Genomic DNA, 20672 nt, shown 5'->3' with positions numbered 1-20672 from the left:
GTCCTTCATTAATGTAAATATTATGCAGATGCTACAGCCTTTAAACATGGTGAGTAGAATGTAGATTCTACGTTAGAAGAAGAAGATCCTGATATAATAACCTGTTTTCTACCACTATGGGCTTAACCTGATCACGGCTGCGTACACACACCACATTATTTACTACATATTAATCACATTTGTGATAATTTAATTTCAAACGAATTGGCAATAATGCCGTTGTAAAAAATAAAACGAACAAACGAACGAATGTCTTTAGAAAGAAAGTGAAAACAGTCCTTATCATCAGGTTTCATCTTCTGATGAGCCAGTTAAATAACCAGCATGCGGCCTTTTCTTTTCAACACCCTGCAGAAATAAAATGAAAATGATGATTAATAGCTAAGACATTCGTACTGCGAAAATGGCAGAGGTAGCGACTAACGAATGACTCCTACATTTTTTTCGCCCATACTTACTAAAATGGATTCGATTCTGAACTATTTCCACTCAAGTTTTCAAGTTTTATTATTACATTTTTTAATATTATATGACTAGAGAACTGACTTCAATCGTCACTTCTACTTGATTATCAAGATCAACGATGACTACTTCAGCACTCTTTGAAAACAGCCACTAACACAAAAAGAATTCTTGACTAAAATTTCTTCACATTCTGTCCAAAATGATCAATTCAACAATCCAAATGAATCAGTTATTTGGCAGCTAGTTGGAGAGATATATACTCAAGTCTAGAAAGTGTAATGATACTCTGCATGGAAAGCTGAAGACCTAATAATATTGTGTACAGAGAACAAAACATTTGAGTGGCGGCACTGGTATAGACATTAATAAATTATTAGAATTGACAGCAAGATAACCAGCAAGACATTAAAATGAGAATTAGTGCAGTTTCTTAGGCTGTAGTGATACTCAGCCAGGAATTGACCTAGCAGAGAGCAAAACGTTGTAAATAAAGCGAGCGAAACCTCCGACAAATGATACGATAAAACATTAGAATCGACAGTCTTACTAGAAGCAGAATAACAATCATGAGGGGTTAGAGAACAGAAGCCCGGGAAGTGACCATCAGAAATTACTGCATACTGGCCGAACAAATCCATGACCACTAATAAATGGTCTTTCAATAGTCAATATTGATACCAAATGACACCACCCCTATTTCATAGCAACATTTAGCAAATACAGCGCTGGAGTCAACCTTATATAAGCGCTAACCAAACGCCCATTAGTTTTCCCACCTACTACTTCGCGGATGGAAATACGCATTAAAGCGAACGGACGCGACTTGTCACACTCTTGCTATTTCTGCTCCTTTTTTCTCTTCGTTCCTCTTCTCTGTCGCTTCCGCTTGAGGAGAGAAACAGTCGGCCGCATTTACGGATCGTGAATTCCCGGTGGGTGATTCTTCCTCGAATGGTCAGCACCTTGAAAATTGAGAACAATGTTGTTGCAAAATGCATGACAATTTGAAAGTTACATCATTCTAATTATTCCAGTTATGGCCGTGAATCGTTACAAGTGCGGTAACCATAAGAATTATTACTATACTTCAACTACAAATACAATATATTGTATAAAATGATTACCAATTCTTTTACGTTGATCGAGTCCCAAATAAATGAAATATGTCAAAGAATTTGCTAAATTTTTGTATAATTTGACAGATTCCGAAATCTTCTCAAAGTGCACCTTTCAAAAATTTGATATCAAGACTCCCAACATTTTACAATTCGAAGTTGGATGGCTTTACCAATACAAGCAAACAGTTTGTATCGCAATTGACAATTATGTAGAGAACGCTGCGAGACATATGAGTAGGCCTACCCTAAAACGTTTCTCTGACATGGACATTAGGGCTCTTAAAATATGACTTTTTTTCTCAAATCGTTCTGGCTACTTGATAAAATTGTTAGGTTACCTAATTTAAGCCTAAACACAAAATTTGGTTCAATTCCAGCCAGTAACCGCTTTGCTACAGGAGAAGAAAGTTTCTATTTATTATATAAAAATAAATAGGTAATAAAAATTTGAAAATTTTCTGTTCACCCCATGAAAGTGTTAGGCTGTCTATAGAAACGATGCTCACCAAATTTGGTTCAATTCCAACCAGTGGAAGCGGAGATATTGCCGTCGAAAAATTTGGATTTGAATAAAATAGTATTTACGGTGACCGATTCTTTGTTTACTTATTAAAGTTGTGCTCACCGTAAGTACTATTTTAATAAAATCCAAATTTTTCGACAGCAATAACTCCGCTTCCACTGGTTGGAATTGAACCAAATTTGGTGAGCATCGTTTCTATAGACAGCCTAACACTTTCATGGGGTGAACAGAAAATCTTCAAATTTTTTATTATTCATTTTTATATAATAAATAGGAACTTTCTTCTCTTGTAGCAAAGCGGATACTGGCTGGATTTGAACCATATTTTGTTTGTAGGCTTAAATTAGGTAACCTAACAATTTTATCAAGTAGCCAGTACGATTTGAGAAAAAAAGTCATTTTTGAAGAGCCCTACTGTTCATGACCGTCCACGTTTAGAGTTGCATCTCAAAGATGCTAAAATAAGCCTAAATATAATCCAAGCAATACGATCGTCCACTTTGACTGACTGAATTTCTAAAAACACCTTGATAGCTTCCACATCTTACGTTTATATATACCGTCTGCTATCGGCACAACAAAGTAGGCCTATTTAAAAATACCAAAACAGATTCAACATACCACATCTCTTGCTTTTGCTTTCATTCAATTTTCCATCAAAGTTCTTTAAATCCTCCTTTGTGGTGAGTTGCTTTGGAATTCTCCTAGGATCAATTCCGATATCGTTTTATCATATACAATCTATGGCGGAATAAAAGTTTCGGATAAGTTCTAAAACGAACACAATTTTCCACACAAAAGTCAATTGCCACACGAAATGCCAAATGCTACGGTCTCATTTTACAAGGTATGGCGAGGAAACGTAGTGGTATACGTTCCATTATAGCTAAACACCAATGAATTGCGGGTTCGAGCGTGACACGTCGACTCCATAATTCCTACCGAAGTGTTGGCCGTTTATCTAGGCTCCTCCTCGCCATCTGATTCGCATAGCCATGTCTTAAAAAGCGTAGGAGTGGGCCGTGCTGTAAGTGGGCAGATGGTTGCCGATGCACCCGGCACTTGGTGAATTCGGCCGCACAAACTCGGCACTTGGTGAATTCGGCCCTCGGGAAATTTTGAAATGAAGTGTATTTACAGCTATTAATATGAATTATCAAACTAATGATAGTATTATCAAGTGATTCGTCAATCTTGTAAGGAGGTCAGGGCATCCGTAGATCGCGCAGTCACGGCGTGATTAGATCACGGATTGCGTAGCCACGGGAAATAACACAGCGCTCATATACCGACCACGCGCGGTCTGCTTGGAATCGATGGCGTGAGTCACGGGCCTGTGTCGTGTAAGTTTTGAGAAGATGGATCTTGGCGTTGTATGTGAGATCAACACTGTGGAACATCAAGCGGCGCTTCTTCGTTTATCGATCACGACAAGCCAGTGTTCCTCATCAACAAATGTTTCGCATGATCACGTCAAAATAAATTATTTTTTGCCTTTGGAGAGACGATTCCACTCTGGGATTAGGGTGTCTCGATAACACGATTGAAGGATCCCAAGATTACGAGATCTACCACGAGCCACGACACGTTTAAATTTCCTTTTTGATACTGTTCATTCATACTAAATGCATTTCTAATGCGAAGGTGTTCTAGTGCCAATTCCTCCAAGGGCCGAGCTCACCAAGTGAAGAGCGTCGCGTTATTTCCCGCAATTACGCAATCTGTGATCTAATCACGCCGTGACTGTGTGATCTACGCATGCCCTGACCCCCGTACAACATTGACAACCACTCAAAGTGCCAAGTTCACCGGCAAACATTCCAGTAACCAATCATGGTGACCGGTACCGCTACGAGATCTATCACGGCCGAATTCACCAAGTGCCGAGTTTGTGCGGCCGAATTCACCAAGTGCCGAGTTCACTGGTAATCGGGCAGATACGGAATAATAATAATAAGAACCGGCCTGGTGTAAAATGATCAGTGTAGTCGAACCACCACCATGAACACCACAAACAAACAAATAAACATCTAACATGGAAAAGAAATTACCTTTGCAGCCTTTGACAAACACAGTTACCATTGAAACCAGCAATTAAGGTCTTGTTCGAAAGCAGAATAACAACTGTTTTAGTGGACATATCAAATCAAATGTTGGAAAGTTCATGTAAAATAGCCCAAAATATTATCTTACTGTGACCATATTCCATCAATATGGTCTGGCTAGCCAAATTCTCTGGGCCAACATAATCAAGCTGCGTTTGGTTTCAACGATTAATAATCTTGTCACTGGATTCGAGGTATAATTGCACTCAAATATCAAATTTTGCTCCATTAATCAACATCAAGTTGAAAATGTCCATTCTTGCACCAACTTTTATAAAATCATGAATCAGTGTTCTACAGGAATGTATCTATATGACTTATATACCTAGAAAATTCAAGCATAAATATTATGATATACCGTAGGTATAGTTACCGGTAATTCAGATGTTTGAAGCGAATTATAGTGGTCTAATTTCACTAAATTAGAGCCAAATGCCAGCAATATAATTGTAATCTAATTCGGAAAAACGGTTTAGCTCTAATTCTAACCTGGAAAAGCTGAAACTTTTCTATAGTTGTCTACACCTGTTTTGCAGAAAGTCAAACAGCTCTAGGCGTCATATACTACAGGCAATTCGAAATACCCCATAAGCTATATGCTACTGCATATATACCTTTAACCCGCTACCTCAGTCAGTCACAATTCCTATATATTTACGGCATTTACCATACAGAAAGAGCGAACTATGCCTGGCTGCGACCTGTTGCGCGTCAAATCTTTGTATGGCGCGATGACGTAAAATTTGAATCGCCGAAATATTCTAGAAGTCACGCATCGATAATCATATTCCTAAACGTACAACATATCACTTTTATTTAGTTATTCTCTGAATAAAACTATTAACCATTCTCGTTGAACATGCGAGATTACCGAAAGAGCGAATATATATATAATGAAGATCATATATATCAGAGGAAAACAAAACTATTCGACCTTAGAGCAACAACACGAATATACAACACCGGTGACATCCTCACGCAATAAAACGAAGGGAGAACATTGTTTTCTAATGGATAGAACGAAGCTACCGCATGAGATCGAACAAAACCGGATAGAATTCATCGTGATTGAATGTACCGACAAAGTCATCCTTTCTACGTATTTTAGTCGTACCCGCGAGAGATAGAAAATTTGCATTATTAGGTTAACTACCAGATATAACGAAGCCTAATGCATGAGATGGAACAACACCGAGTATGAATTTATTCTGATTGAATATAACCACAAGACCATCCTACTACGTATTTTAGACATTCCCTCGACACTTAGAAAATCAGAACCTAATCGAGATGATCCCGGATGATCCTTTTACGGTTTTGTGTTTGCTGGGCCCTGCTACAAGTCGGCACTCGGCAGCTACGGAATCAAAAATTATGAATATCGGCCTGGTGTAAATGACCATTGTAGTCGACAGACACCATGAATACCACAAACAACAACGTTTATTACACTCAATTTCTCCTCTGCTGAACCACTCCATCCGTGCAATACGAACTGGACAAACAAGTGGCGCTGTAGTATGATCCAAATCGGCGGGAGCGATGGGTTGCCGTTTATGGAAGTCCCTGCACCCGCGTACCACGTTGCCCTTTTTTATACGTATATTTGTTAATGAAACTCCATCAGCGCACAGCAAAACGATAAATTTCTCGGATATTAAGACATGAGATAAAATTAATTTACTTGTAGTGCTATGCATCAATGCTACATCCGTAACCTAAGCTGTAGCCAATATAACAGGCCATTTCCCCTAACCCCACGGTGTATCCCTCGTTTACAGATCGTGATCCTATAAGCCGATCGCTATAAGGTACATTGTCAAATTAGTATTGTTATATACCACCATCGTGCTGTCTGCTCGATATGTTTTTATGCAGTTTTATATGTATGCGATATAAACTCAGACACCCATCAACGTTGTTGGTCGTTATGGTTTCCTAACCTCTTCGCGTACCAATGCGAGTGCATGGTACGAATAATCCCAGCACAATTGTCGAAAGTGTATCATTATACTGTGTCAACGACAACGTAACAGTATTTGTAATCTAATTATCATCTATCATATGGAATTTTACGAAGAATACGCCCATTATTACTAAAATATTATGTCCACTTTCCTATTCCAAGTAGGGCAATAATAATGCTTCGTTGAGAGTATATGAACGCCGAGTGCATGCCTTGTTTCTAGATATTATCTATACGAACTGCCGCGAGCAATAGGTGATAGCGTAAACATGAATCTTTAGCTACGCTGCCTTTGGACTGCCACTGTCTGTATTGTAAGTTCTCTCCGCCGGCGTTGAGTTATGGCGATTTGTCGCGCATTCTTCCTCTATGAATACATCCTGATCGCGTTCTCTTTGTCAACAATATCTCCACGATCGATTTTGGGTAAGTGATGACTTATATTTATTATTGTTTATGTTTGCATTGAGCTAGCATAAGTCTCAACGCCAGGTGATGCAGGAAGAACTGTTAGGGTAGCAGAGACAGAGAGGGTATATGTTATTCATTATGTTATAATGAATGTAACTTAGTAATAGCAATGTATGGACCTATAAACTGATTTGGAACCGGTATACCGGTATTTGAGTTTTTCTGATTACAATTTTCTATTTCTAGAGATCTACAATGATCCAGACCCAAGAGTCTTTGTTCTGTTCATGTTCAGCTATTTGAAAACATGTATTGTAATTGTACGGCAGATATAATTACTATGATTCTTAGATCTAGCACTTTCAATGTGTGTAAAGTATTTATCTCTATAACTGTCGGTTGAATATGACTAATGGGCACTATGGGCAGGGATAATATTGCGATCAGCCTTGCAACCAAGTCATGGCCAATGGCCATACGGTAGTATTTCTTGTGAAACCAACCGTGACACCAAGTGCAGCAATTTCATTGGAAAATCTTGTACAGCATTCAGCATGTACGATAATGACGGAAACCGCCGTATTATCGATCGTGTTCTACAGAGTTTAGTCTAATCTTACCGCGTTTCTTTGAGCCACGAAGTAGCGTTTCAAAAATTCCACAGCGTTGGCCTCGGAATTCGGTATCTGGTATTTACGGAAGTCGCCAATGCGTGAAGATCACGTCGAATAAGTTTCATCGAAACGGTAGCGGGGGTATTTGGTGTCATAACGGTAACCATAAGTCCATGATGCAGAAGTTTATATGATATGACCTGTTTCCGCTTCCGAAACTTACCTTTACAAAACTGAGATTAGCTCAATAGCAAAAATGTCCACAAATGCGTGCTGTATTTATTAAAATAATTAGGTCTCTAGCTAATTGGGCCAGCTCAAAAACTGCAAACTGATACCCAAAACTTGCCAGCATTGCGGAAAATAGTTGAAATACGATGAGAAGTCATGCGGAGATGATCGACAGGGAAAATGCTAATGAATGCATTCATTTATTTTTTACGGTAGCAAACGATAGAAAGCTGATCGCAGAGGCCTCAATATAAATTCGAAAATCAACAACCAAACAGGAGTAAACCAGTACATATACCACTGATATGGTTATCAGTAGGGCAAGTTTCTGTTGCACTAAAATCGTGAGAAGACTGCACGTAATTTTATACACAAGTTTTTAAAAATTAATAACGCATGAGATACTTGAAAAGTTCCGTTGTTTAATCTAACAGTTTGAGATTTGCAGGATGTCAGGTTGTTCCTTTTCTCTCTTCGCTATTCAATCGAACATGCATGCATTATATGTTCGTTAGGATTTAAACCGACATGGCAGCATTTCGCTGTCAGCTCCTGCAAACCTGTCGAATTTGATACTTTCCGACTTATGGGACGGCGAGACCGCCGAAAAATACAATTTTTGTCGGTACGCAGCAGGAAAATACCACAATGTCAAACAAAGTCAAACAGCAAAGCGGTGATAATCCGCCCATCCCCCTTCCTCCCAAACAAGTAAAATATCACAGTCTAAATCAGTGGTTATCAACCTGGGGGGCGCTGGAGTCTCTCACTGGGGCGCGAGAAATTGACAAAGTCTGTATAAATTGTGACGAAACGTGTTTCACAGCCATTCTGAGAAGACGATTGTTGAAGATGAAACTTTTTTCGTATGCAAGTAAGCTTGTCAAATACAAACTCCAGCAGTCGCACTTAACGTATAGTATAGGCTGATTTCAACTTTATTTGAGCAAATTTTTGATGTTCTTTGAAGATTTAGAGCAATTCCCACGTGTAAGTCATTCATTACTTCATAGCTTTGGCAGTAGCCCGGAGCTCGGTGCGCTGGTTAGCTGTTGTTAATAGCTGGCGAACTGCACTGCCTAAACAGGGACGGGCAACATACGGTCCGTGACGGGATTTTGTCCGGCCCGCGGACGGTTTCCTGTCTTACATGATAATGTGGCCCATGACCCCAGTCTGTCGAAATTCCCCACTATACTTGCTTAAACGTCAGATTTTAGAGACTGTATGTTACGTGTAAGCGCAGCATGCGGGAGTAGAGCTTACGCGCAAGTTCGTCGGGCGAGAAGACTTGCATTATCGGCTTTTACCATATATTAATCGTAATGAATTGATTTCTTGGTAAATTTGGAGTACTGGGCTTATATAACGCCTTGGAATCTTAATTGGGGTTTGCAACGTGTGTTTTGATCAGAGAGAAGCAGTCATGGCGGCACCTGTATGACAATGCTGTTCTCAAATCCACATTGTCTTCGTCCTTATCGGCGAGAAATGGCTTTGAAGTGACATTGCTGCCCTTAAAATACATTCATTAAATACGATTTTTTCCCTGTATATATGGATAAATAGGCGACTAATGCATCGATTAAGCAATCCGGCCCGCCAAATACGTAATTTTCCTATATCCGGCCCGCCAACTGGTGAAGTTGCCCGCCCATGGCCTAAGACAAAATAGGTTGCCCGGTTTTGCCCGCAATTAGGCTACCCTAAATCAACACAATTTAATTCAATTCCAAAACGGATCAAATTTATCATGGCAGGACAGAATGACGCCGTGCTCTCTATAGTCACTACCAGCATTAGAATTAGTCTCAGTACAGCCTACATTGAAATAAATTGATGTCCTGTTCAATGTTTTTTTTTTGTTATTTTCAACCAAGTTTCAGGAAAATTTGTCAGAAATGTAAAAGACTTAACAACTGGAATGCGGATTAAAACTTGGCGTAACATATACCATTTGTATACTATGCTACTGTGCTATTATACTACTATACCATGTGCTCTTTTTGACATGACGATATGTGCAGAGTGGTCAGGGGGCGCACATTTTTTTGACCATCGTCAAGGGGGGCCCATGTCAAAAAAGGTTGAGAACCGCTGGTCTAAATTACCTAGATCTGCAAACTTGATCCACGGCATTGCAGCAAAACTCAGTGTTGGAGACTTAAATAAAATCAATAGCCTGGAAAAGGTGACCCAGTGAAAATATAATTTTTGGCGGGCTCGCCTGGGCGTCCGTGAAATGGGAAAGGTCATCAAATTTAAACGAAAGTTAATTAATCACGCGATCTCTTTACATATTGTGCCAAATATTCCATCACATTGTCTGGGGAGAAATAGAGATCGTAACAACATTGAGATGCAGCTAATCCATCACATAGCTCTTTGTTATGCAAATCGAAGAGACTAAACCATACTAGAAATATTTTTATAGCATCTTTCTTAACTCCTTTACATTGTGCGCCATACGTGATAAAAGTTGCAGTAAACGGTTGCACGAAAAATAGAAAAAAGGTGCAATATAAAATTCATACAAACAGTTTAAAACATCATACTACATAAATTCTGAGTAATAAAAAGTTGCAAAGATTGCAAAAACTATCCCTAGTTACCAGTGATCTTGGAATTTTTATGCTTGTTAAGAGCCTATGCCAAGTGTAAGTTTTAGAGCTCATGCAGCATTCAACCGTTAGTGCCTTGAACCTTAATATTATAAGCACACAGCTGTGACGCCACCTTAATATGGCGTTTCCTAGTGTAAATTGATATGTTGTCACCCATCGGCGTATTGTATAAATAAGACACCGCGACGTGTCAGAGAAAACTTCATCGTATTGTCAGGTGCAGGTGTACCATGCCATGTCTAATGTTCTTCTTACTTGAGTTATTATAGACAGGAAATATATTTTGGCAACATTCCCGCGGTTAACTAATTTACGGTTATTCAAAGCATACCCATGTAGAGTGGTCAAAATGTTTCTACATTGTAGTTATTTTTTAATAATATCCCCGTATTTTAGGCTCATCACACCAAGAGACAATTTCCTGTCATCACTATCCAACTACCAAACCCGGTGAGGCGTGTGATACCGCAACCAACTGCAGATTTGGTGGAAAATGTCAGAAGGTAATAGCCTACGACCTTCTGTTCTTTACAATAGTTTATAACTCCATATTCAAAACTCCAAATAGCAGATGAGATAGGACGATTTAAATTCAGTACGCCACGGGCTAATGTGAAATATTGCGATTAATTGATCCTCACGGCATAATTTATCCGTAAGATATCTGCTCAATAATAATTATTTCATCACAGTGGTGACCAAAGTACGCATTCATTGTTCGCGCTGGTGTTTCGAAACGCATAACCTTCTTATATTTTCACATAGTTTCATGTATTTTTCTCTGCAACATGTAACAATACCAAAGTACCTTTTTGTTCCGCACTGTTATGACGAAGTCAGCTAATCCGATTAATATAGCCTACAGTTACATGTGAGCATCTCGCGAACGACACATCGGCAGTTTTCATGTCGCACATTCCGCAACCGCAGATTTTACAGGCCGGAATACATGTGGTCTTGTAGCGCTTTACGATACGATACTTTCAGGCGGCAGACGTCTCTGACCGTGGCACCATTACGCGTCACATCATGCCAGATGTGGATGAAGACTCGGAGCTATCATCCGGAGTTGACTTACGAGGGTTACGCAACACAGGTCAGTGTCCGCGAACTCTTCAAGTACTCATGTCAGACTAATCGTTATGACTTCGGGTGACGAAGCGTGCGCTTGTAAAAACAAGCGGATTTGAGTGAAATTGATGATATGGTATCGTGAAAGTTGGGTTGAGTCACACAATTCAATCGTATTTGTCATGTCCAACGCGTTATGTCTAAAATGATACCAAAATGAGAAATATTCAATTTCATCGATAATGAGACTGCATTTGATGCCATGACTATCAACGTCCAACTTGACGTCGAACAACATATCGAGTTTCGTTTAAATCCGAGATCATGGCGATCCCTTCAATACGAGTCGATTATATTCTTTCGAAAATAGTTTTGTTACCTAATTTAAATCATATAGTTCAAAGCCCATTGGTGGATATTTAACAGGCCTGGTTCCCGAACCCGTTCGTTAGTGTATTACCCGGGATGCACTCCAGCAGAAAGTAATCTATTTGGTGATGTCGGGCAAGGGCTCAGTCATCGCATACGCTCGTAAAGTAATATATTTGGGAGTTTGAATTCGTGGCTTTGTTTTCCCAAGAACTGTTAGTGATTGGTCATCTTGATAACAATGTAATTGCAGTCCAATTTTAGCCCGTCTCTTAGTACTACAAAGATACTATCTGCGTGAATATTGCGAAAACTTAAATTTCCTGCGTGTGAAACTTGTATATTCGCTCAATTGTAATTAGGTGCTTACATTATAGACCTATACGAATGCTAAGTGGCTACTTAAACTGTCTGAAAACTTCGAGTTAAATTCATCAATATTCACCGTTTCAGGCTCCACGCGGACTGAAGTTTGCAGCTGCCATTTTCGATGTGAGCACCGTTTACGACGAGAGGTGTGCGGCTCCAACGACATCACGTACAGCAGCAAATGTCACTTGCGACGACATTCATGCAGATGTCAGTACAACATAACAGTAGCGCATACTGGACCGTGCTCTGGAGGTAAAATGAATTTTTCAGCATTAGCTCAGGAATATAAAAGACGAGGAGGAATAGTACCTTCGTTGTAGGAACTACAAGCTCGATTTACTAATCTAGAAATCATCCTGTCTTGCGGATTTGTAGTATCAAGAAGGGATGAGATTGAAATTTTGTGGACCGCTAATCCATTTACAGAGACCCTCGCGGGTGCAGAAATTCAATATACAGTTAGATAGTATGTTCATATTGAAGTACATTGAACATTTCCGACTGACAAATTTACGTTAACGTAGGCCAATCCAAATCCAATAATATAATATATTGAATATGTACCGACCATCGCAACTTAAGCATCATATCGTTGTCATTGAAGCAATCGATGGTGGATGAATATCCTTCAAAACGAATCAAAGTTTGTAAAGTCAATATTATTTCTTAACCTAAACACAAGTCCTCTTCTCCATACGACCACATCAAGTATTATCTGGATTATCAGCCCTTGCTCTAGTGACAGAGTTCACATGACGAGACGTCAATATCTTCATTGAAAATAAGCGCCCTCACTCATCACACGCTCACGCATGTTTTCAGACACGTTGATGGAGAAATACCGACCTGTAACGCCTAATGCGCCTATGCGCGACTGCGCGCGTACGTGCCAATATGGTGGGATGTGTGACAGCGCAAACAGATGCCAATGCGATATACGTGAGTTTTAAAATATTTTAGGACGCGAAAAGCAAATAGTTTTGAACATGCCATAGTGCGAATCGATTGAATGATACACTTTAATTTTTGGCGAATGGACACATATTTGGTCCTCACTAGAGATGGTGTAACGTTCTGTTAAAGATTGTGTTAGGTTCTACACTGTGAACATATTTGTTATTAACAGAATTATCATTCCCCTGGGCTCCGAAGATTTTTAGAGCAGCCCTATAATACTCATAATGGGTGCGAATAAGAGTTATTTGTTGGCCGGATACTAATGCTGTATCAACTAGAAGTCAACTAATAAGTTTTTTCATTTCGTACCATGCCCGATACAAGTTAAAATCCGGTGATAACTCCAAATTATTTCGAAATACTATGGACCTTCAAAATTATTTTGTTGCCTAAAAAGGATATACATGTACCCCAGGTTAAGAACCCTTGGTATAATACAAGGCAAATATGTCGATCGTTTTATCTGACTTTCGATTCTGCAGAATGTCCAAGAACGAAGGAGTACGTTTGTGGCGGAGATGGTAAGACATACCTGAACAGATGCTTTTTGCGTCGCGTGCAGTGCGAAGAACAAAGAGGAATCAACATCGTTCGCGATGGTCCATGCAGAAATAGTCGAAAAAAGAGAATGGGGGTACATCCATGTAAACACTGTGAAGGTATGACTGCCCGTTGCACATTGCCCTCATCTGTTAGCAATAAAATCGGACAGTGCTTGAATTTCGGAACTTCGTATCTCTAGTTTCACAGAGAGAACCTGTTTGCGGCAGTGACGGTGTGACTTATCAAAGCGTGTGCTTACTGAAGCGTGCATCGTGCATAAAAGGTCAACAGATCGTCATAACAGGCAAAGGATACTGTGGGGAACAGGATTCCGACTTACCTAAACGTAGGTTAAATTTAAAACGAACAATAGTCTTTTAGTCTTGAAATTCCAAGGCAAACTTATTTTCTATAGCCACGCCGGATCCGTGTCGGGGCATTGATTGCACGCACGGTGGTGTGTGTATTCCTGACGCCGAAAAGGAATTCGATTGCTCCTGCGCACGCAAAGATATTTGCAGTGAAGGTGGGTTGAATAAAATCTAATCTTATTCTAATACCAAGCGCCGCATGTGATATCCTGTCTGAGTCTAAGTCTACGTCCCACCAAGTAGTTATAGTTGGAATCCATCTGAAAAGAGCACCGACATTGAACTAAGCATATATGATTAACTCAAGAAATCGTGAAGAACAAGTAGAGTCTCACTTTGCTAGTTAAAGTGAGTACATCACTGAAAATCCTCATTGATCATACTGTTTGTTTCTGCTATACTTACAACGATTCCGTCAGATGGCTGAAAACGCGCTCTCCAGTTTCCACGGACTTAGGGTTTACTACGCCGCTGCGACATGTTTCCCGTTAGGCTACAGTAAATCAGATCATAACATACTTAACCAACTCAAAAATCTCCACGATACCATTACACAACACGAATACCGTCAAACTATGCAGATTTAACGTGCAGACGTGTCTGAGCTCGCAAACAGAAATCCAGTAGTTTTGACGTACCAAAACCGTTACTTATCGCGAACCTGATTATACTACGTCCTGAGGTGGTCACTAGCAAAACACTAACTTTTCCGTAGTATTGAAGTCGTGTTTTCTACTGACTCGAGTGGATTTGCTTTACTATACTTCCATTTAAAAGCAAAGCTACCTAATTTTCTACGATTTGTGTTTGGTATTGTAGAAAAAGCTTTCGGATATAGGTTTGTATGATTTTGGGGATTGAACATTCTTTCAAAAAGTGAATTCGTTCAAAATTATAGCCGCCTCTGATTGACCACTGACAGTATGCGACGCCTCGACCAAGTCTATCTTTTGAAACTACTTGCTAGAATACTTTTCAAACCTCTCTCTTACTATACTTGTACTTGGAGTAATTTTGACATGTTTCGGAAATCGCTACTGCGATATGTAATTGACTAGAAACTTCACTATTACTATGCAACATTTGACCACCTACGATCACCTACAGACGAGCAGCAAAACGAAAATACTGTACGGCTTAGTATCTCCGCCAGTCCTCGGGGGAGGTCAAAGTGGGTCGACGACAAGGGCCCGAGACGTAATCGCAAAAAGGGGAGAAAGGGGCGTAAGGTACTATGCTCATCTCTTCGGTGTAAGTTTTCTCCGAAAAGCTAAACTAACCTTGCATTCGACTATAGGACCGTGAAAACCGGAAGCGTCGAACCAAAAGAAGCATCGACGGCGACACGGCTCCCAGGAACGTCACTCTCTGCGGGTCGGACGGCAAGACTTACAGAAACCTTTGCGAGATGAGAATCCACGGCTGCTTAACGCAAACGGAAATCCGCGTATGGACAGAACGCTGAGACTAAGAGTATCCATGTTCACTGATTGATATTTTACGCCTAGATCATGCACGTGAACGAACCGTGTCCGATGAAGCTTCCCAACGAGCAGAAAGAGGTAATTAAAGACGGAGTGGTACGCTATTAGCGTGACTAGTGTGCATTCACAGCTAAAAGGTGGTACATTAAAACAGCACCTCGGAATTATACTGCGGGATAAAGCAAACACTATGACAGTTGACAAGTTAGAATAAGTACGAATGATCGCAGACACGTGGGATGCACGATGGTTCGTAGGATTTATAACAATGCTTTACAGCAGGGGTCGCCAACTTAAAACGTGTCGCGGGCCACTTTTCAAATTTCGTAGCGGCGTCATGCCGCAAGAATGCAATATTGAGACCAGAATGCCACGGAGTTACGCAACCACGGTTATTAAAACTTTGACACCAGTACAACGCTGTGCTACCTAACGTTGGCGACTGTCAAAATAGTTACCACAAAAGACGCAATACTTTGTATAAGTTGTACAAATACAACAAGAAATATCATGATAATCACTTTCGTTTGATTTTTAACTATGAGCTGCTCACGATACCCGGTCAACCTTTTCATCGACTAGGCACTAAGGAATCAATATTGGGGCTGGCGAGACACGTTGCTGTAGCTGAAACACTGTCTCCCCCTAAAACCTGATCCTGTGGGAAAGCCCTAAGCCGTTTTGCAAGCGTTTTGGTCTTGGAAGTGTCTGGGTCATTGAATTTCGAGGCAATATACCCATTGCCCATTCATATCAGCTAATTCTCCCTCGATGGAATGCTGTTGGCAGCGTTGAAGTCGTTTCAGCCTGTGAGGAATGGTGATGTTGGACACAGGCGAATATAGCTTATTTTACAACATCAACATTTCAGCATTTCTAAATACTTTACTTGTCGTTCTTCCGAAATCTCAAATGGGAGTGCGGGCCACAATATATGACCTCGCGGGCCGCATCGGTGACCCCTGCTTTACAGTTTACACCTTGAACCAATCGGAACCGTCTCTTTTGCAAGGTAACCGAAATAACTATAAGGTAGTGGTTGAAATATATACCTGTAATTAAAGACAAACGCCGATTGACAATGATGATTGGCTCAAACCATGCAATCATTAAATTGAAACAACCAAAAAACGGAAGCTGTTCATCAGTCGCTAACAAGTTAGGTGAAATATTCGATAGACTTGTCTGAATTCTGCAGTTTCCGAATTCTGAATTAGGTTATGTGTTCGTGGACCACCTTTTAGGTGTGAAAACACGCTCTTCTCGCTAAGACGGTACGTTTTGAAGAAGCGATGGTTCACGTGTTAAAATATATTCAGGCTCCTCGCGTGGATTCAGAAGCTGATGTCGAGGAAATATCCACCGAAGGGATAGACGAGGTCGCGGTTACGGAAAGGCAGGGACTTCGCCATATTGGTCTCGAGAGCAAACGCCACAAACCGCCAGCGAAAGAACGGCGCCGCGTTGTACATCGCGACGACGCCACGCCCAAATCGGTCACCTATGCTGATCTCGCGTCCACGGTGGCCCCTACAGGTAATCTAGGCTTGGAACGACGAAGACCTGCTTCAGTGAAGTATTTATGTCCGTTGTTGCTGTGATACTCTTTGATGCTATATTGAATTCACATCTCGTAGGGGAGATTAAAACCAGCGGGTCTCGTTTGTAGCCTGGGTATTGAACCTTTACTTTACGGCGAATACATTCCGCATAATCATGCAGAGGTGGTTAGTAAAGAAATTATTCTGATGCTAAACTAATTAAACTTGTTCCTCACAGTTTTTAGTTTTTGTGCAAAACTAAGCTTATAATATTTACTTTAGTTTTTAGAGCGATACTTGCATTTAGAAGTTTACATCGTTTCTTCCACTTATTCTCGAGTGCCAACGATGATTACTTCTTTCAGTACTTATATAATATTTCAACGATATAGCTGCAAAAAGATCCTGAAATTCTACGAGTCTTTCTGATATAATTCTCTACGATGAGAATACTCTGAATTATCGTACAATAGGATTTCCGTGGTAAATATAGGACTCCACGTGTACCGCATACACCGCATATGGTCCACTCACCATATGAATTGCAACACTAGACTCTGAAAGTGAATAATGAAATGATGTTGAGCCAGCTGTGACATTGCCGTGCCTATAGGTCAAGTGAACTTGGTTTATTCACCTATATAGCTTCAGCTACGCATATTTCGTTGTAGATATGATACGATATTCGTATACCACAGTGGTATCCAACCCTTTTCGACTCATCGCCCCCTTATCAAGCTCGACACAAATTTTCAACCCCCAAATTTACGGTTCCGAATAAGAGGACAAATAAATGGGAAAATTATTCACTTAACTCTGATCGCTGTTGAATTGACTAAAAGAATCTGGGTCACTTTTCCCGGTAGGTGCTCGGAAACCCGGTTTCCGCGTCTACTTTCCTTTGAGTTGGCCTTTTTTCGCGTCATGTACAGAATGAGCCGTCTTCACGTGCATATTTTGACCGTGTTAAATAAATATATCTCACTGGCATTTCTATCATTTTCGCTCCCTATGGCCCCCTTTGCTATTTTCGCCCACTGTGGGCGATATCAGCTACGTTGCGAACTCCTGGTATACCATATACATAGTAATCATATCCCTCATTTGAGATGCAAATTTATAATGCTTAGTGAACTGGTTGCTCAATGCCCACATTTTGAACTATATTACCAATCCTCTCATTTCCAGATGATTGTATGTACTTTGTGTCAATTGGTACCGTTCGATTTAGCACGTGTAGTACATTCAACGCGAACATCTACCATGTGCCACTACGAGGTAATAATCGAAGACTCTATTATGCTTCAGATAATACGGACAGTAAAGTCAACGTGATGGCATCATCGACAAGTCAACCAACGCAAGTCTCGAAAAGGCCGCCTGCGACTGATAAGTCCACGACAAGAGGTCCTACATCAAATGCGATTGTGGAACACACAGAACGCTTGATGAGTACGGAATCACCGTTCCGTACAATTACACGCCTTCCCGTGCATTACGGAACAGAAACCAATGGCCCTGTAGCTGGCAGAGAAGAAAACAAGTCAAAGGCGTCGTCAGTTAACGACAAAAGTGAAGAGGTCGAGCCCTTAGTCGAAGCCGAGATCGACGTAAAAAGCATGGAACGACAGCACGAAAAACTCCAACGCTTGCGGACTATGTGGATGAAGCAACATACCGGGAGCCCGGTAGTGTGTAAATCCGCTGGTCCCTACCTTCAGTGGTATCACGTGGTCTTAATTTCTCTAGCGACGCAAATTGTGGTAGGACTTATTTTATGCGGACTATACTTCGGTATGAAACGAAGGCGACTGTTCAAACATAATGACGAGATTCCCGAAGATAGCACCGCCGGTGCTAAATCTAAGGGAAACGTCTTAGATAAGGGCGAGGGCAATAAAACGTAGCTTACTAATTTATCGGAACTATGTCAAAAAAGCAGATAGGTGTCTGCGTTAGCCATCACGAAGCGACGCGTGCCGAGGTGATCTTTATGCACCAGATGAAATGTCAATTTGTCATCTTTAAGCCAATTCGAGGAAGACTCGCACCTCAAAATATTGCACACAAAGACACATCTCGGACTCGTACTAACATTGAATAACGAAAAACAAGACAGTGATGCTAATTGATCGCTACAGTAGTCTCCAAATAAGGACTTGTGACTGTCAATTTACTCATCCATGGATATAAGCACCTTACAGCGACTTTATCCCAACACTGATTAGACATGAAATACTTGTTGTGGCAAATTTTACCAGTGCACAGATGGAAGGAGTTCATCGAAATGCGTTCAACCAACATCGCACTATGCTATGAACATTCGAGCAAAAAAGTTTCCCGAACAAATCTATGTATAATTCATTATGTACTGAGAAGGAGGTGCCGAAATTTCGACTCCATATAGAGCAAATCTATTTTCCCTATAGTCATCGAATATAGTACACCAGATTATAGTGCTTTTACAATCCGGGTTCTGTATTGATGCTTCTAATTAGTTTGATATCCTTTACGTAAAACTTTTCTCGTTTATATATGTAAGCCATGACATATCTTATGATTTATGTTCTTCGTTACACACTATGAGTTCCAAACTTTTCAAATGTTTTCATCTGTTTTAAGTTGCATATTGTGTAAATATTGCTTTTGACCTAAAATTCTTTTGTTTCAAATACAAGTAATAATCCGTTATTTCATACTTCACTCTTATAACACGTAACAAAATGAAGTCCACTTCCAACGTTTGTACTGTCGGGGTGTTCTAATTTCAAACATAATTCGTCAGGATTAAGACTAAAATAATTTTTAATCATCTATAATAAAATATTCATATTTGTTAATGCATAGATCGTCGTTTGTAATGTAACACTGCATGCTGTGAACACATAAGACATAAGTATCGCAATATCTCGTGGATAAAGATATTATATGATGTTAGCTGTGCTGGGGACTGTGCACAACAATTTGAGTACTCGAATGTGAGTACTGACATTATACGCCCCTTCTCACCGTGAATTTTATAACTGAGAATTGCAGTTTCGATACTTTCTTCCCACCTTCAAAGCTTTGAAAGCAGGATTGTTTTTATCAGGGCATCCAACGCATGTAAAGCTACACACGGCGAAGGAAACGCCCCTTCTCTGAAGTAGTGAGAGGAAAGAACTATATGATCGCAAAATAGCCAAACATCTTGATGTGATATAACTGGAGTGTAGGGTTACGATATGTCCTCTTTAAAGAGGAATTGTCGTATTTTTTAACCAGTTGAAAGTGTCATGGCATGACTCCTAAATGTCCTATTTTTTGAAATTTGTCATCATTTTACAGAAAAAGTGGTAAAATGAGATCAAAAAGTGAACTACGAGTCAGCGAACGCCGGTGTTGGCAAGACAATGAACGAAAAATACGGCGCGGCGGGTATTTTGGGAGTAGATATGGATAAGATCACCTTTTTTTCTAGTCAACACCACAGAAGTGTCGTAAAAGTGGTCAATGTGGAAGTCCATAGTCAAAGTGATGACCTTCCATTTTTAGTCAACACGGCTGAAATGGAGTAAAGCGGATATTGGGCAGTCGAGTCGGAAAGATGACCTTTTTTTGATCATCGCAGTACTACTGGTCGAAATTTATCCTAAATCATCAGTTTTCTTTCCCGACAATGGAGCTTTCAGAATTTTCGAAAAGTGTCCTCTTTTCTGATCTAAAAATATAGTAGCGCTATCTAACTGGCATCGCGTTCGATGTGATCGCATCATAGGCACATATTTGAACTGTCCAAATATACCGTTGTGACGTCGTCAATACTCGACTCGATTCAGAATCGCATCAATCAAGTATTCGATTTTGCCCAGAGTCAGATCTTGATTCAATCCGACCGCAATGTACTCGCCTTGACAATATCTTGATC

At 40.3% G+C, this 20672-nt stretch overlaps 1 protein-coding gene and 1 long non-coding RNA gene across 8 annotated transcripts; one reads left to right on the top strand and one right to left on the bottom strand.

Annotated features, from left to right (window-relative positions):
• Positions 1–155: 155 nt before the first annotated feature.
• On the bottom strand, positions 156–5542 carry LOC145433180 (uncharacterized). Of its 4 annotated transcripts, none has more exons than XR_013913057.1 (4): positions 4158–5542; positions 2728–2810; positions 1202–1427; positions 156–348 (listed from the first exon to the last, which is right to left on the bottom strand). It is a non-coding gene; the product is annotated as an uncharacterized LOC145433180 (long non-coding RNA). The 4 variants fall into 4 exon arrangements; XR_013913056.1 differs by having other exon boundaries at positions 1242–1427; XR_013913058.1 differs by having other exon boundaries at positions 156–1427; positions 2728–2847.
• An 821-nt stretch (positions 5543–6363) lies between these two features.
• On the top strand, positions 6364–19800 carry LOC145433175 (uncharacterized). Of its 4 annotated transcripts, none has more exons than XM_080310140.1 (13): positions 6364–6603; positions 10454–10560; positions 11045–11153; positions 11951–12121; positions 12692–12808; positions 13309–13485; positions 13569–13715; positions 13785–13895; positions 14848–14969; positions 15038–15187; positions 15249–15320; positions 16544–16760; positions 18074–19800. In XM_080310140.1, the coding sequence occupies exons 1-13, from the start codon at positions 6519–6521 to the stop codon at positions 18670–18672; spliced, it is 2184 nt and encodes a 727-aa protein (XP_080166266.1). In that variant the 5' UTR covers positions 6364–6518; the 3' UTR covers positions 18673–19800. The 4 variants fall into 4 exon arrangements, with proteins under 4 accessions (XP_080166266.1, XP_080166264.1, XP_080166263.1 ...); XM_080310138.1 differs by lacking the exon at positions 6364–6603 and adding an exon at positions 6897–8307 and having other exon boundaries at positions 13309–13491; positions 13575–13715; XM_080310137.1 differs by lacking the exon at positions 6364–6603 and adding an exon at positions 6898–8307.
• The last annotated feature ends 872 nt before the right edge of the window (positions 19801–20672 follow it).

Source organism: Botryllus schlosseri, chromosome 2, assembly GCF_051294905.1.
Source record: "Botryllus schlosseri isolate E-star chromosome 2, Bs_hap1, whole genome shotgun sequence".
In the NCBI taxonomy this organism is placed as follows: domain Eukaryota; kingdom Metazoa; phylum Chordata; class Ascidiacea; order Stolidobranchia; family Styelidae; genus Botryllus; species Botryllus schlosseri.
This window is presented reverse-complemented; position numbering and strand designations above follow the sequence as displayed.